The sequence below is a fragment of the Lissotriton vulgaris genome, chromosome 9, assembly GCF_964263255.1.
Source record: "Lissotriton vulgaris chromosome 9, aLisVul1.2, whole genome shotgun sequence".
In the NCBI taxonomy this organism is placed as follows: Eukaryota; Metazoa; Chordata; class Amphibia; order Caudata; family Salamandridae; genus Lissotriton; species Lissotriton vulgaris.
Genome location: NC_141697.1, coordinates 224,844,697 through 224,858,620, shown reverse-complemented (window position 1 = coordinate 224,858,620; position 13,924 = coordinate 224,844,697). Strand labels below are relative to the sequence as shown.

At 41.9% G+C, this 13,924-nt stretch overlaps 1 protein-coding gene across 6 annotated transcripts in view; it reads left to right on the top strand.

The window, feature by feature from the left end:
* The window catches only part of MIA2 (MIA SH3 domain ER export factor 2), a 702,601-nt gene that overhangs the window by 430,207 nt on the left and 258,470 nt on the right, over positions 1 to 13,924 (top strand). For all 6 annotated transcript variants that reach the window (XM_086937351.1, XM_086937350.1, XM_086937349.1 and 3 more), the window contains exon 14: positions 11,747 to 11,869. In XM_086937351.1, the coding sequence (XP_086793477.1) occupies positions 11,747 to 11,869 (123 nt within the window). The remainder of the gene's footprint in view (positions 1 to 11,746; positions 11,870 to 13,924) is intronic.

The window sequence follows — 13,924 nt, the reverse complement described above, 5'->3', positions numbered from 1 at the left end:
CTGAGCCTCCCAGTCCCCTATAGCAATTGAGACAACAACTGTAGTCCTTTAAAGAATGAGTTTTATGGGGAACACCAGCAATGCCGCAACAAAGTATAATAATCATGGGAGTATCAGCATTTTGGCCGACCCGGTTGTGATAGCGATAATGCACTCCAGAAGGGGAGGGAGCTACGGATCAATATCTGATAGAGGCTTCTAGCCGCAGATTCCTTACCTTCAAACAATCCAGTGCAACAGGCTGGACCCTGAAATTTTTAATGAGCAGTACCCCTGCGAGCCAATAGGTGGCGTAATTTGGCTCCTCGTGGGTCTGCGTGGCATCAGTGGCGCCAGAAGTACACGGTGCCTATATAGGCGCCATCCCTGTGCACTGACATCTGTTCTTTATTTTCCATGCCAGTCAAAGCAGATTCTAAGAAGAGCAACCTCTTTCCACTTTTGGACAACTTTTTTCAACATTTCTTCTTTTTGAGACTTTGTATCCCAGTGTGTGAGGGATGTTACCCAAAAAACCTGTGGGGGTATAAACCCTATGGTTCCGGTCACAGACAGATGTCTGTGACAGACCTCATCTGGTTTTTCTCTGGTGCCTTGAGCGAAACCACAACTCCAAGGCCTGTGAGGACTGTCACGCCATTAACCCTAAGGCGCTGCAGGAGCATTCTTTGTAGCTCCTTGTTGCCCAGATTTAGCTACCTCCATGATGTTCCAGTTCTCGGTCGTGAGGAAGGTCCTGAGACCGATTGCGGAGCCTTTCCAGGTGCTTGTCACCACGCACAGAGCCATTGGATAGGTCCTACAAAAAATTAAAGAAGTCGAAGTGCTCTTCGACTCACTGTGCCAGTTCAAGGCTTTTTTTTTTTTACTGACCTTTTTGACAAGATTTTTTTGAGACTTTGTCTGCAGGTGAATAGGATGACAGCTAGGAAAGCTGGTTTCAAGCCATGTGGTGCCCCTCATCAACAGATGTCTGTGACAGGCCCAACTTTGGTGTGCCTCTGGTGCTTGGAGCGCGACCACAATGCCAGGACCTGCACCAGTTGCATGCCATGCACCCCAAGGCCTTAAGGGAGAAGTCCCTCAAGCTGCTCGCCGCTCGAAGTGTGACGCTCATGATCTTGGTTGAGAAGAAGAAAGTTCCAAGATCGGTCTCGGAGCAACTTGTTGTCGCAGTCTAGGTCACAGGGGAAATGTAGTAAGTTCCACATGCATAAGGAGAACAAGTAGTCGAAGAGATATTCAACTTCGCCACGTCCGTCGAAGTCATCAGACGAGACGAGGAAGCGTCGCATTCGAGGCCTAGCTCTGTGGTGTAGCCTGCACCTGGGCTGTCTCTGCTCCTCACAGAATTTTCAGGAGCTAGAGGGACCCCACCCAACTACTCAAATTTTATAAGGCCATGCACCTCCTATTTGGGCATCCTGTCCCCGCTGGACACCTTCAGCATCCATGGACCCTGTCCCCGCTGGAGCGCCTTCAGCATCCATGGACTCGGAAGGGGCATCTACTGGTCTTCCCCCAGCCGATTCTCCCTCTCTGCCAGTTTGCCCCTTGGATTCGTTGATGGATCAGCACTATCCCCATCGTCCTCCCTGACTCTAAAACTGAGTCGGACAGGTGCCGTCCGACGCGGGCTCATGCGCCAATGGTGGGGCAGACTCTGCATGACAGAGTGAGTACCTTATTCATATGACAGGCCTGGATAAGGAGGCAAATGGGAGGGTTATTTGGACCCATATGGATACCAGTTAGAAGATCCAGAGGACAACTGGTATGAGGATCTGGCAGATGCCAGTGGAATGGACACCTCCCTAGACATGGTTATGGAGGAGGGTGCCTCATGCGTAGTGGTGGTGTGGAGGGCAGCTGAGGTCCTGGACATTACGCTACCCTCAGTGGTAGTAAAGATAAATGTCTTGGCAGAGGTGCTTCAGCCGGGAGTTGCCCCACCAAACCATTTCTCCCATTCAATGAAGCCCTTACTGCTCTCCTAATCGGGCCTGGTCCAAGCCCTACACAGGGGCTCCAGTTCATAGGGCAATTGCCCGTCACCATTGCCATGCCCTGGGGACCCCAGTTTCCTCACTCAGCACTCTTTTCAGAGAGCTTGGTGGTCCAGGCCTCCACCTCGTAAGTTCACCCTGGCGCCTTCCCTTCTATTCCACTGGAAGGGAATCCAAAAGGCTGGATACCTTTTATTTATTTATTTATTATTTATAATTTATTTGAAAGTTTTCTATAGCGCGAACAAGATCCTGGCGGATATCAGAGCGCTGTACAGACAATAGAGGTTACTTATACATCTCATAAGTATAAATTAAGGCACATATATACGGTGGTGAACACCACATGCCTCTTAGGCCTATACTTCCATACCATCTGGGAATCTGTTGCGCAAGTGCTGGCCATGGTGCCGGAGGAGGCCTGAGCCATACTCTCAAGCAATTCCTGATGAGAGGGATGCAGCCAAGTTTAACATAAAATGTGGGTTGGACACAACAGACTTGCTGGACAGAGTGATTTCCTTGTTGGTGGCCATTAAGTGCTATGCCTGGCTGAGAACTACTGGCTTTTTGTTGAATGTCAAAACCTTGCTCATGAACATGCTCTTTGATGGCTCTCTGTTGTTTTGAGAGAAGGCGGACTCAACTCTCGAGTGCTTCACGGACAGCAGAGTTACAGCTAGGTCCTTGTGCCTCTCCATGGCCCCTCACCAACTCTCGCCCTTCTTGCGCCCCTTTCGTGGCACCGGGGATGGGGACTTCCAACTGTGTCTTTACACGCCCAGCCACCCTGGCCAGAAAACACAAACTTTTCGTGGCCAAGAACGCGGTTCCCACAGACCACTTGGGGGAGGTGGGTTGTATGTGGACTGGGAATCCCTTGCAACTTGTTAAACATCATTGTGCGTCTCCCTGAGGGGAACTATGCCAGGGTTTGATGTGGTGGGAATGGCAAACTAACTCATAAAATTGCTATTAATAAGGTTGTCAGCCAAAGTTGTGTCCTGGCTCCCACCTTTTTCCATTTTTACATCTATAATTGTGTCAACTTCCTGACCAGTTGTGCAAACAATTCCCCTATGCTAGCAGGGCTAAAAATATGTGCTCTCTTCTTTGCGGACAACACTCTCCTGCAAAATCTTGTCGATAGATTAAACACTTTTTGCATGCCACACAGACTTGAAATTAATGCATAAAAAACCAAGAATACTTGAGGATTCATGTGTCTGACTGGAACATTGGAACATGGGGCACAGACCTCTAAAAGCTGTCTGTTGCCAACTCACAGATCTGCATCCATTATTAGATTTGCTAAAAAGGCTCATTGGTATCCAATTCTTGCAGCAGTGGATAGTTATAAAACTCAACCAAGGAGTGCAGCATTGTTTGGCACAGAGCTATGGGGACATTGTTCCACGGGGCCCTTGTGAACCATTGAGAGCAATTTCATAAGAGCTCTTACAGATATGGTAAGAAGTGTACTCCTCTAGTTCTGCTTAGATTATACCATGATGTTAAACCTCTCTCCAGTGCCTTAATTAAAGCCATTACTTTTTTAGGGCTCACATATGGGCCACTAAGGAACTACAGCCTTACAGAGAGTGCCTTGTGGATACCCTTAACCTACACAGCTTCAAAAAGATCAGATGACTAGCCTATGTTAATAAAATCACTCTGTGACTTGGGGCTAAGACATTTTTGGGAAGATCCTTCTTCAATTACATCTACTGTGGCCACAGTTGTTAAAGCTAGATACTGGGAGAGAATTACTGCCCAGAATGAATTGTCCAATTCCATAGGTAGTTGTACAAGGTCTTTCCTATTATGCAAGAGCGTGCCCAAGTCTGAGGAAGTTTTAGATTTTGTCTAGCACATGGGCCCCTCTACAGGCTAGGTCCACTTTATGTCAGTCATGCATGCTATCTGATGAACCAAAACGTGCTTTTTGTTTTTGCCCAAATTATTCTACACCAATGGCCATGTGGATTATGCATTTGTATAATTTATTGGGTATGTCACACCGTACTAACGCTCTTAGAATTTGCAAAAGCAATTCTACTAGTGTGGTAGTAACTGCAGTATCTAAATTACTTTTTTTCTGCATGGTTTATTAGACTTAAAAGGGGTGCAACCACCTCTACCTAAAGCCTAAGGTATTTTGATGGATATTATTAGTAGTGCCCTGATGTTTTAATGGATGTTTTCCTTGTTTTTTATCTATTTTATGATTGTAGCTTTTTTATTAACCTGATTTAATCTATCTTTGTATTGATTTTTGTTATATTTACTTTTGTACGGTTTGATATTTTGGTTGACGATGAACCATGATGTTCGACCTGTCAAACTTGAAACTTGTACCTCACTTCCGTCTGTTCATGTTCGCCGGCTCATGTTTTAAATGTTCACTTAGAAAGCCTCCTTGAAAAGGTGGGAGTAGTTAATTTCTCATCATTTCTTTGTTTGCAACTGAACCACAATCAAGCTGCCAAAAGTATTCTCCCACATTTAGCAATTTAATTATTTGATAAGAAGGTCTTCATCTGGTTTCCTTGTTGTATATTGAGACTACAATACTACCAACCCTTGCCCTAGGGAGCTTCTCTATCAAAGGCACTGGCAACTGTCAATATTACTGCTCCAATTCATATTTAATTTCAAGATAACACAAGGATGCTTATGAGTAGTCGGGACATTGGGATGACCTCTCTAAGATGTGGCCTCACCCTTAAAATGAATAACACACCCTAAGACATGCCGACCACCCCTGCTGCGCTGACAGTGCAAAGGTGTGGACGGCTGCTGCCCAGGTCAAGCGCAGGCCTGTCTACACTTGGAAGAGGCTGGCTGTGCCTCTCCCTTGGTTCTTCGCCCAGAGCTACCCAGAAGCACGCAAGGTACATTTTGCTCTGCTTCAACTGTGTAAACCAGTATCAGTGGGATTGACTTTACTGTCCTGTGCCTTTCATATTTGTTTTGAACACTCTCTAATTATTTGCAAAGTCTTCTCCATTAAAGGGCCTTGTTCTTGACTGTTTTGTTTTACTTCTAGGCTTTTCCCTTTTCACCTTCTTAGCAAATCCAAGCTTAGGACTAAACGTGGCCAACGAGCTAGTTGGGCGTTATACCACTGCACCCCCCAAACCACAGACTTCTGTTAAATTTATGCTACATACTGACTGCCTATTTTTCTACTTGGATCCTTTTTCAGTCTACATCAGGAAAATGCAAGCTGTTGAGGAGAAGGGTCCTTGTATAATCTTATGCCCAACCCACCAAGCCAATCGATCGATGCCCCAGAGCACTATAACTTGTTTTGCTTTGGAAATATTCACTATTTCATTGCTGGACTGTCTTAATGGTTAACTAGATCTTGAATGTGCTTTCATCAAATTTGTGTGACCGAAATTCATTTAACTTTCATCAGTATTGTGTTTTTGGGCAATGGAAGTAAGCACTAGCGAGATGGGGAACAGAGTGCTACAACAGGAACTAGTGTGAAAATATGACGTATTTGTAACTATTTATCAAAAATGTCTACTTTATTAGAGGAAGTCAGATACCTCTTAAATCTGTAATTTGAATAACTGCAAAACCTACACTGTACAGTTGGGTCCATATCTACGAGAACCCTCTTGGATAAAGGCAGAGGGGTGCATTCCAAAAGTAAGAGGAGTGGCCAGTAAAATGACATGCGGTAAAAAGCTAGCAAGGCTTATCTAAGCCCCACGTCAAGCAAAGAGCTAGAGCAACACAAAGAGCCTCTAGACCCAAAGGATCTGGTAAAGATGACCATATCACTTAACAAGTTTGAAGTTTCAGTAATAGGTACAGTTCAGTCTGGTCCACTCAGTGTGTATAATGTTGAATGTAGTAATTGCTTCTTAGCCCTGGCAGTAGACGAAAACCCATCAACACCCAAGACATGTCTAGTAAGTTGTCTGAGAAAGAGGGACGCAGTTTATGCACATTAAAAATGTACCTGGTACTCAAAACTTTGAGTAAGAGTAAATGGGTTGCACAAAGGAAAACTCACGGCATCCAAACTGAACGAACGGCAGCTAATGTACTGACAACAACCCAACCAATTGGAAATCTTCATTCTAGGAATGATAGGTCTATTAATCAGGTGTTCTCAAGCTAACTTGTGGTACGTTGAAAATTCGGATCCCGCTGACTTATAAAGTGATTCACTAGATACAGTGTAAAACACTGCAGCTCAATCATCAGATATCGCGTATGTAATGGACGTTTTGAGCAATACCCATTCTAAAATTGCATTGAGACTAAAGTCCGTAATCTAGAAATTGTATTATTTCGCTCCATATGAGAACCATCTCACCAGATGACACCAATATTCAACTAAAATCTAGACCCTGTTGGAAATGAGCTGCAAATACCTGTTAACCCCGATTTGTAAGGGATCTTGAGTTCTCCTTCGGCACATAACACGGAAAGACCATGGCCTCTTAAACTCATCAGTGGCCCCCAAATTACCCCGATTCTCATTTCTACCATCCCAATGTGATTGGCAGGCTTCTAAATACAATCACTTAACATTATTTTGTATAATATAGCTGGGTCAGGCATAAAGTAGAAGCTTGGTGATTTGAATTAATACATTTGACATTTGCATATTCTAGGAGACTTCAACTACCATAGCAATTTGTTTGATTGGGTATTCTAATTATAGCATTGAATATTCTATCCAAAACCGAGGCTTTCCTCTTTGGATCAAGCTAATGCTTGACTTATTAATCGAGGTTTGAACTGGGTGTATGCCCCGCAACTCAGTACACTTACTTGTTGGACAGTGCAGGGGCTGCTCATGCTTTGTACTGGCTGCTGGAGACTTCAGTGTTACATTTAAACCCATTACCTTAATACAAGATATCTTAAAAGACCATCATGAAATTTGGGATATTCCTGAATTTTCTGTACTCGCGTTGAAGAGAACAAATTATTTGGCCTTTCCACTTGCCTTGCTTTCCTCTGGGACTAGTCCAGCTTCTTTAGTTGTTCCCCTTCGACCTACCTTTAAGAATGGTAGGTGGTCGAGTCAAATTGACTATACACTGATATATGTTGTGGCGTCACGAGTGATCGCCAGTGGCTGAGATTAATTCAAGCATTCCTTCCATGATCTTGTTTTTTGCAGTAGATGCCACACGTACTATAGGTAGGCCCAAATGTAAGTCCTCTGCTTAGTGTGCCATAGGACTCAAGCTTTACCTCACTGACGAGACCTGATCAGATCGAAACCGGTCTGGGGTTGCTTGTTTTCCCATCTTGAGGGGACAGGCCTGGCAATTAGGGCTGGAATGTTCCCATTTGAGCAGGACAAAGACTGATTTACATAAGGCCACTCTCCATCTAGAATGGCATAGTGGGTGAAAAGCTATGATTCAGAATGTGGCCCAAGCGATTTCCAGCGGATGAGATTAATTCAAACATTCCTTCCATCACCTTGTTTTTTTTCACACGTTAATGCTTGGCATGATGTCTTAGGTTTCAAGGTTATCATTTTGCCTGAAAGCGACCATGAACCCCTGGCACTTAGCTTGAAATGAGAGAACCTTACAAAAGTTAGCTTTACCTGATCCCCAAGCCACTGTAACACTGATCAGTCTGTGAAACAATTGTTAGAGGATAAAAGGAGACCCAGTGTTGGAACTAGAGGTCTTGCCTGGCATTCATATCACAATTATTCCCTGCTACTGTGATTCCTCCACCCTGGACGTCCTTCTTTCTGTCCATGTTCCAAAACTAGTTGATTACTTCATGAAAAATGTGGGCACTGAGGAAAGCAAATACTGCCTCCTCATCCTTGGTACAAGAGGGCACGTAAGGAGGCCTACGACCTTTGTTAACTGTTCTTCAAGGAAACACAAATGAATTACAGTGGTAGCAAGGACATGTTACAAGTCAAACTCGAGAGCAAAGAAGTTACTGTGGGTGTTGAACCAATGGCCTGAGCTAAGTTCTGCCCTAAGGGACAAAGATACTTGAGCATAATGGCATACTGTATCACAATGATAATAGGCTTCTTTTAGAAAACCAGAAACAAATATAATGGCTGAGAAATGGCTTCAACATTGTACTCCACTGTATGATCACTGTATGCAGAGGGTGACTGGTCTAGCCAGTGAAGTCTTAAATCTAGGACCCGAGCCTGCCTGTGACACTAACCTTGTACGCTCCTATATTGATGAAGTAAATGAATCTACTGTAGTTCAGAAATCGAGTAAAGCATCAGAACTGAATAAAATCACAGTAGAACTCTTTAAAACAGAGATCTAGATATGGGACCCACATATCCAACTCATGGCAAAGGCAATAGCACAAGGGTACCTTGCCACCTACGTGTTTGGGTGCTGAAATTATCTATAAAAAGGGCAGCCATAACTATTCCATAAATTATAGTCTGATATTATGCAAAAGTATGTTCAGAAATGGTGCTGGTCAAACTAAAACTCTGCATAAACATTGATTATGCTCTCACGTCTTCAGATATCTTGTTAGTTTTTTTGTTTTGCTCACATGGATGGAAACCCTAGCCCTGTACATGGCTTTTGTCAATCTTAAATCTGCCTTTCAACAATGTGCCTCAACAGACATTATGGAAAGTTCTTTGTGATAAGGTTAGCTCTGATGATGTCTTAAGCATAATCTTTCACCTTCACATTGATAGCAATGCTAAAGTGCAGTTCTGTCCAAGAGTAGAAACTATGGCACTTATTTCTAAAAAGACATTTAGACAAGGGTATGTACTAGCACCCACCCTGTCCACTCATTTCGAGTAATGGTGTCATTGATCATCTGCTGGGGTTTGGCCAAAATGCCCCTCTTCTAACGGAGTAAAAATATGTATTTTGTTGTTCGTGGATGACACTCTGTTGAACTCTGACACTGCAATGGAATTTCAAAATCTGCTGAATAGGTTTTTGATATTTGGTGAAGAGATTGTTTGAAATTAATGCTGGGTAAACAAAGTTTAGGATTTTTAATCCTCTAAATATTTTAAGTGCACCATTTATCTAGACAACATTCATTTAGAAGAGTGTAATGAATTCAGCTATTTGAATATAAGATAATTGTATCATTTAATATTAAAGCTGGGGCTACCCTGAGATTTTGACCGTAGGCAAGGTTTACATGCCATTTCGCCGACGATAGAGGTTTCTAAAGCCCTGGTACAGAGAGTAGCTCTTTATGGCTCTGGTAGTGAAAAACGATTTGAAATTTTAAGATTCACACAAGGGGATCAGAAATATAAATCCTGTTGCACAACTGAGGCTGTTATTGTATTGGGTTAGGGAAAATTATGTACTGAAGGACTTCAAGCCTTGCAGACCATCAGTAATGCACCTTGTTTCCTTCACACAGGTTTATGTTTTGAGAGATTGGGCATTGCACATTACTGGAACATTACAGACTCAACCGCTACTACTTCATCCTGAGAATTAAAAAAAAAACTTACTGGGAGCCAGTAGACCAGAGCAGATTGTTGGAAACTACCCATGATATGCTCACAGTCATTTGATTTCAATCCATTGCCAGGAAATACAGAAATAAACTTTTTGTTATTTTACCCTCATTATGACACGCACAAGCACAGGCTTTAATAGATTTTCCCAATATTCTGGAATATGGGCATGCAGACCCATAAGATTGGTTTTCACAAATCTAAATCTGATACATCATTTCCCTTGATGTTAGTTCTGTGCCACTATATATATTCTTCCTTGGTGATTAGAGCAAAATATCTTATTCCATATTAAATTATTTAGCATTTTAACTAAACTATACGACTTAGCAGATGGTATAATGTTGATCAGTAAGACACTTTTTGATCAGTTGATGTTATTGCACTTTATAACTGTAGCTAACTTTTTAATGTTTTCAGTATGGTTGGTTGCTGTGTTTTAAGGTCCAAATACCAAAGAAGCTCTAACATCAATCCTCCAAAAATGTTACAGCTGAACTTTAAAATGTCCTCGTATTAGACATCCAGCGCCTCAAACACTGCGTGTAACTCATTTGGACTTCTATGTAGAGCACCTACCTGAAGCTCAACCTCACCGAAACCAAATTCCTGTTATTCACCTAGAACAGCCAACAAGAACTAAGCTAAACCTAGCTGAAACACATGAACCTGAATAGATTTGAACCCCGACTTTTATCCAAGGCCAAGTCACTTGGATTCGCTCTGGACATCAAACTCACCCTAAAAGAAAATAATCCCAAGAAAACCAAGACCGGCTGGTACCATCAATATCTGCTTAAGACAGTGAAACCTTTCTTCACTGAGCACAACTTCAGAACCCTTATACTCTTGCATCTAAATGGCGACAACACCCTAGTTCACAGCCTCTTAGACTCACGGCTGGCGTCCCTGAAAGAAATCCTACACATCACAGCAGATCTCATCAGGGACCTCAAGAATACAATCACATCACCCTCAGAATCATGGTACTCTAATGGTTCCCCCTGCCAGGCTGCACCACCTTCAATACCAGCTACATTATTTACTGAGTCATTATGACAAGCACCATAGCCTATCTGGACGAGAGGTCCACCAGCTCTAGTGGTTCTCAGCACCCCCACATCCAGATAACCGTCAGTCTGGAGATAACAAAGTAAATAACAGCGGAACAGTCCTTCTCCATGTGTCCTCCAAGGGTCTGGAGCAATATTCCTGTATCCAAGAGGACTGACCCAATCCTTTACTAATTTTGAAAAGCGCTGAATACCCACCTCGTTATAGAGCACTACATCACAACAGACTGTCCACTTCCTCCCTCAGAACCGCACTTGCTCTGCTATCAGTGTTTGACTGTTTATTTCCATTTGATACTTTGCTTTCATGTGTCTTTGTTTATAGTATACAAATACCACATACTTATGTACAGTGTGATTCGATTGTCTCTCTAACTGAAATGCAGACTGTATACCTTTTTCCAACGGAGGAATCTGGACGTCTTTCCCCCCCTAATATCCACACACTGAATTCTGAACAAAATAATTTCCTTATGCCTTAATTCATAAGCTTTTTTGTGTCTAGACAATTTCATACTATATGGTTAATATCTTTATTTTCGCTATGCTTGAGAATATCCCATTGTTTTCCATAGTACTCTTCCATATACCTTCTGTACACCAGACGCCTCTTAGCACACCATTCGTTCAAACCAGAGTTCCATTTGATTTTGTCACAACTATCATACACATATTAACGTCTCTGAAACGTATTCCTAACAGCATGGAGTCTTTGAGCAATTTTAAGGTGGCTGTAGTTCTGACCTTCAGCCATGAAATTTGACTTGTTTGAGACACTTTTTACACTATTAACAGTGTGGGTATATTGGGAACAAGGGTTCTATTTTGTTCGTTTTAGTTGGATTTTTTCTTTAGATCGAGGATCTGATGTGGTTTTACAGTATGCTTCAGGATACCAGGCCATAATGAGTGTGAACAAAAGGTGAAATGAATGATATAACCCCTCTCCTGAAACATCGTATGGATCGAAATGGACATACACTTTATATGGTTGTATAACATTTTAAAATACATTTGTTGAAGTTTAAATATGCACATGTAAAAATGCCAAAGACTTGCTATTGGTTGGGGTGAGGGGCCAGGGCCCTCGCTTTTAATGGATTGTCATCTCTGCCTTTAAACATTCCTTTGTAATTATCCAGTTTACAATATAATTAATATATTATGTACCTCTTTTTCTCTAGCTTCTACAAGAAGCTGAAGGGTGGGGTGAAAGGTTCAGCGAGCTTACCGAACAAACTAAAATGTTTGAGTCCTCTAAGAGAGACCTGGAGGAAGCCCTACACAATAAGGAAAGTCAAGTAAAGGTAAATCAGTAGAATTTAAGATTTTGTATTACATAGCTCGGAGGTGTGAAATAAGGAAGAAAATATTTGAGTAGTTTCTTTACATTCTAAACTCTGTATTGGTGGGTTAGTTGAATAGTTTTAACTCTTTAGTTGGCAATTCTATGTGATTTGGATTTTTTCAACATTTTTATGTGACTTTGTTAATGTATTCATTATTTTCCGGAAATCCCATCGAGGCATGTTCAGCCTGATAAAAGTACCAAGTTGATGAATACATTTGAAATTTGGTTTTGTCTAAGTCTGCATTGTAGAAAAGCAGGAAAAACTTCTTTGGTGTGTCCTTCAAAGGTTTCCAAAAGCTGGTTTGAAATATCTTATACCAGGCTTCTCCAATGAGAAGCTTGTGAACTGCTGGTAGCTCTCAGCTACCTCTCATTAGCTCTCCTGGTTGTTGCCCAGCCTACTAAATTATAACCTTTTGCTTGATTGAATTAATTTATGTATACTAAAATTGAAAACTGTGTATTTTTCAGAACCCGTAAGCTGACTTTTGGAGAAAAATGGATCAATTTCCAAAATATACTTAAAGCTGATATTTGAGTGATACATCTTGTGGTGATGGGGAAGTCTTATTACTAATATAATTGCTTTGGTGCCAAGGGAATTTCTGCTATGACTGTTATGTATTACCCATGTGAAGCAGTCCGAACTGACAAAACATTTGTTACATTACTGTTGGCAACGAGCTGGAGGTAATGAGGTGATCACTACTGGCAATATTGCATAGGGTGTATTGCATAGGGTGACGACTAAGGTATTCTTGTCTAATGTAGTGACTATTACAATACTAATTTTAATAGCTTGGGATGGTTTTCATTTAACAAAAGTAGCTCTTATTACTAAAGAGGTTGGAGACCCCTGTTCTATTTTTTTTATTGGTATTTTCTGCATTTTTTTAAACAAAATTGTCATTGTATTCATTTACAACATTTCTAAATGTATATATAGTACATACAGTACAAAAACATCGGAGTATTTCCTGCAATTCTACAGAATATTGTTGGTGATGACGTTGCATTTCCTAATGACATGGTTTATATCTCTGGTAGGTATGCACTCTGGGATGGTATACAACGGTTACCACACATTTTTTACAACGCGGTACCGTTACCATGCTACTTTTACCACGCAGGTCGTTACAACGAAATGCGCTGGGGGGGCGCTCCAGGATAGTAAATACTTTAATTTACTATCCAACTCCTTTCCCTAGAGTCCACGGGGACTGGACTTGGAATAGTAAATTAAATAATTTACTATCCAGCGCCCCTCCACGCAAGTCGTTGTAACGACTTGCGTGGTAAAAGTAGCGTGGTAACGGTACGCGTTGTAAAAGTACGCGTGGTACCGTCATACATCCCTCTGGGATTCCAGTGTGCCATCGCTCACATTACTACAACAGCTTGGTTTAGAAATTATAATCATTCCTAGACACATCCAGCTTCCTACACATTGGACTAAGAACATACTGATATATTCTTATGCATATATAACATGAACATACATCTGCTGCTTTTCGGAACCGAACATCACATCATTACAGAAAAAGAACAGAGTTTCGGTCCAGTGACAATTTACGAAAAGAGATCACTGAAAATTACCAATAAATCTTATTATCTAAAACTATACAAACAAAACTTAGACCTGTATTATATATAAAGGAATAAAGGGGGAGAAAGTTTGCAATCAACAAAATACAAACAAAATCATTTTCTCTTGGCAGGGTACGAGGAGCTATTGTTGGATCCATTTCACACAATACAAGGGGACAGTGCGTGCAGCTAGGTGTAATTGCCAACTAGCAGAGGGGACCCTCATGTCTAGTGAGGCAGCTTGGGTGTGTATACCTTCCCATTTTTGAGCTAGAGATATTGGAAATAGTCATGGGGTGTATTCACAAATCAGTGGCAGAGGTGTCATCTACAGTTATGGTGGTAGTGGCACGCAGTGTAGTGAGGAGTGCGTCCCAGTCTTGCGCAATAGGGAATTTACGGAGCCCCGCTGTCTCTTCCCTGT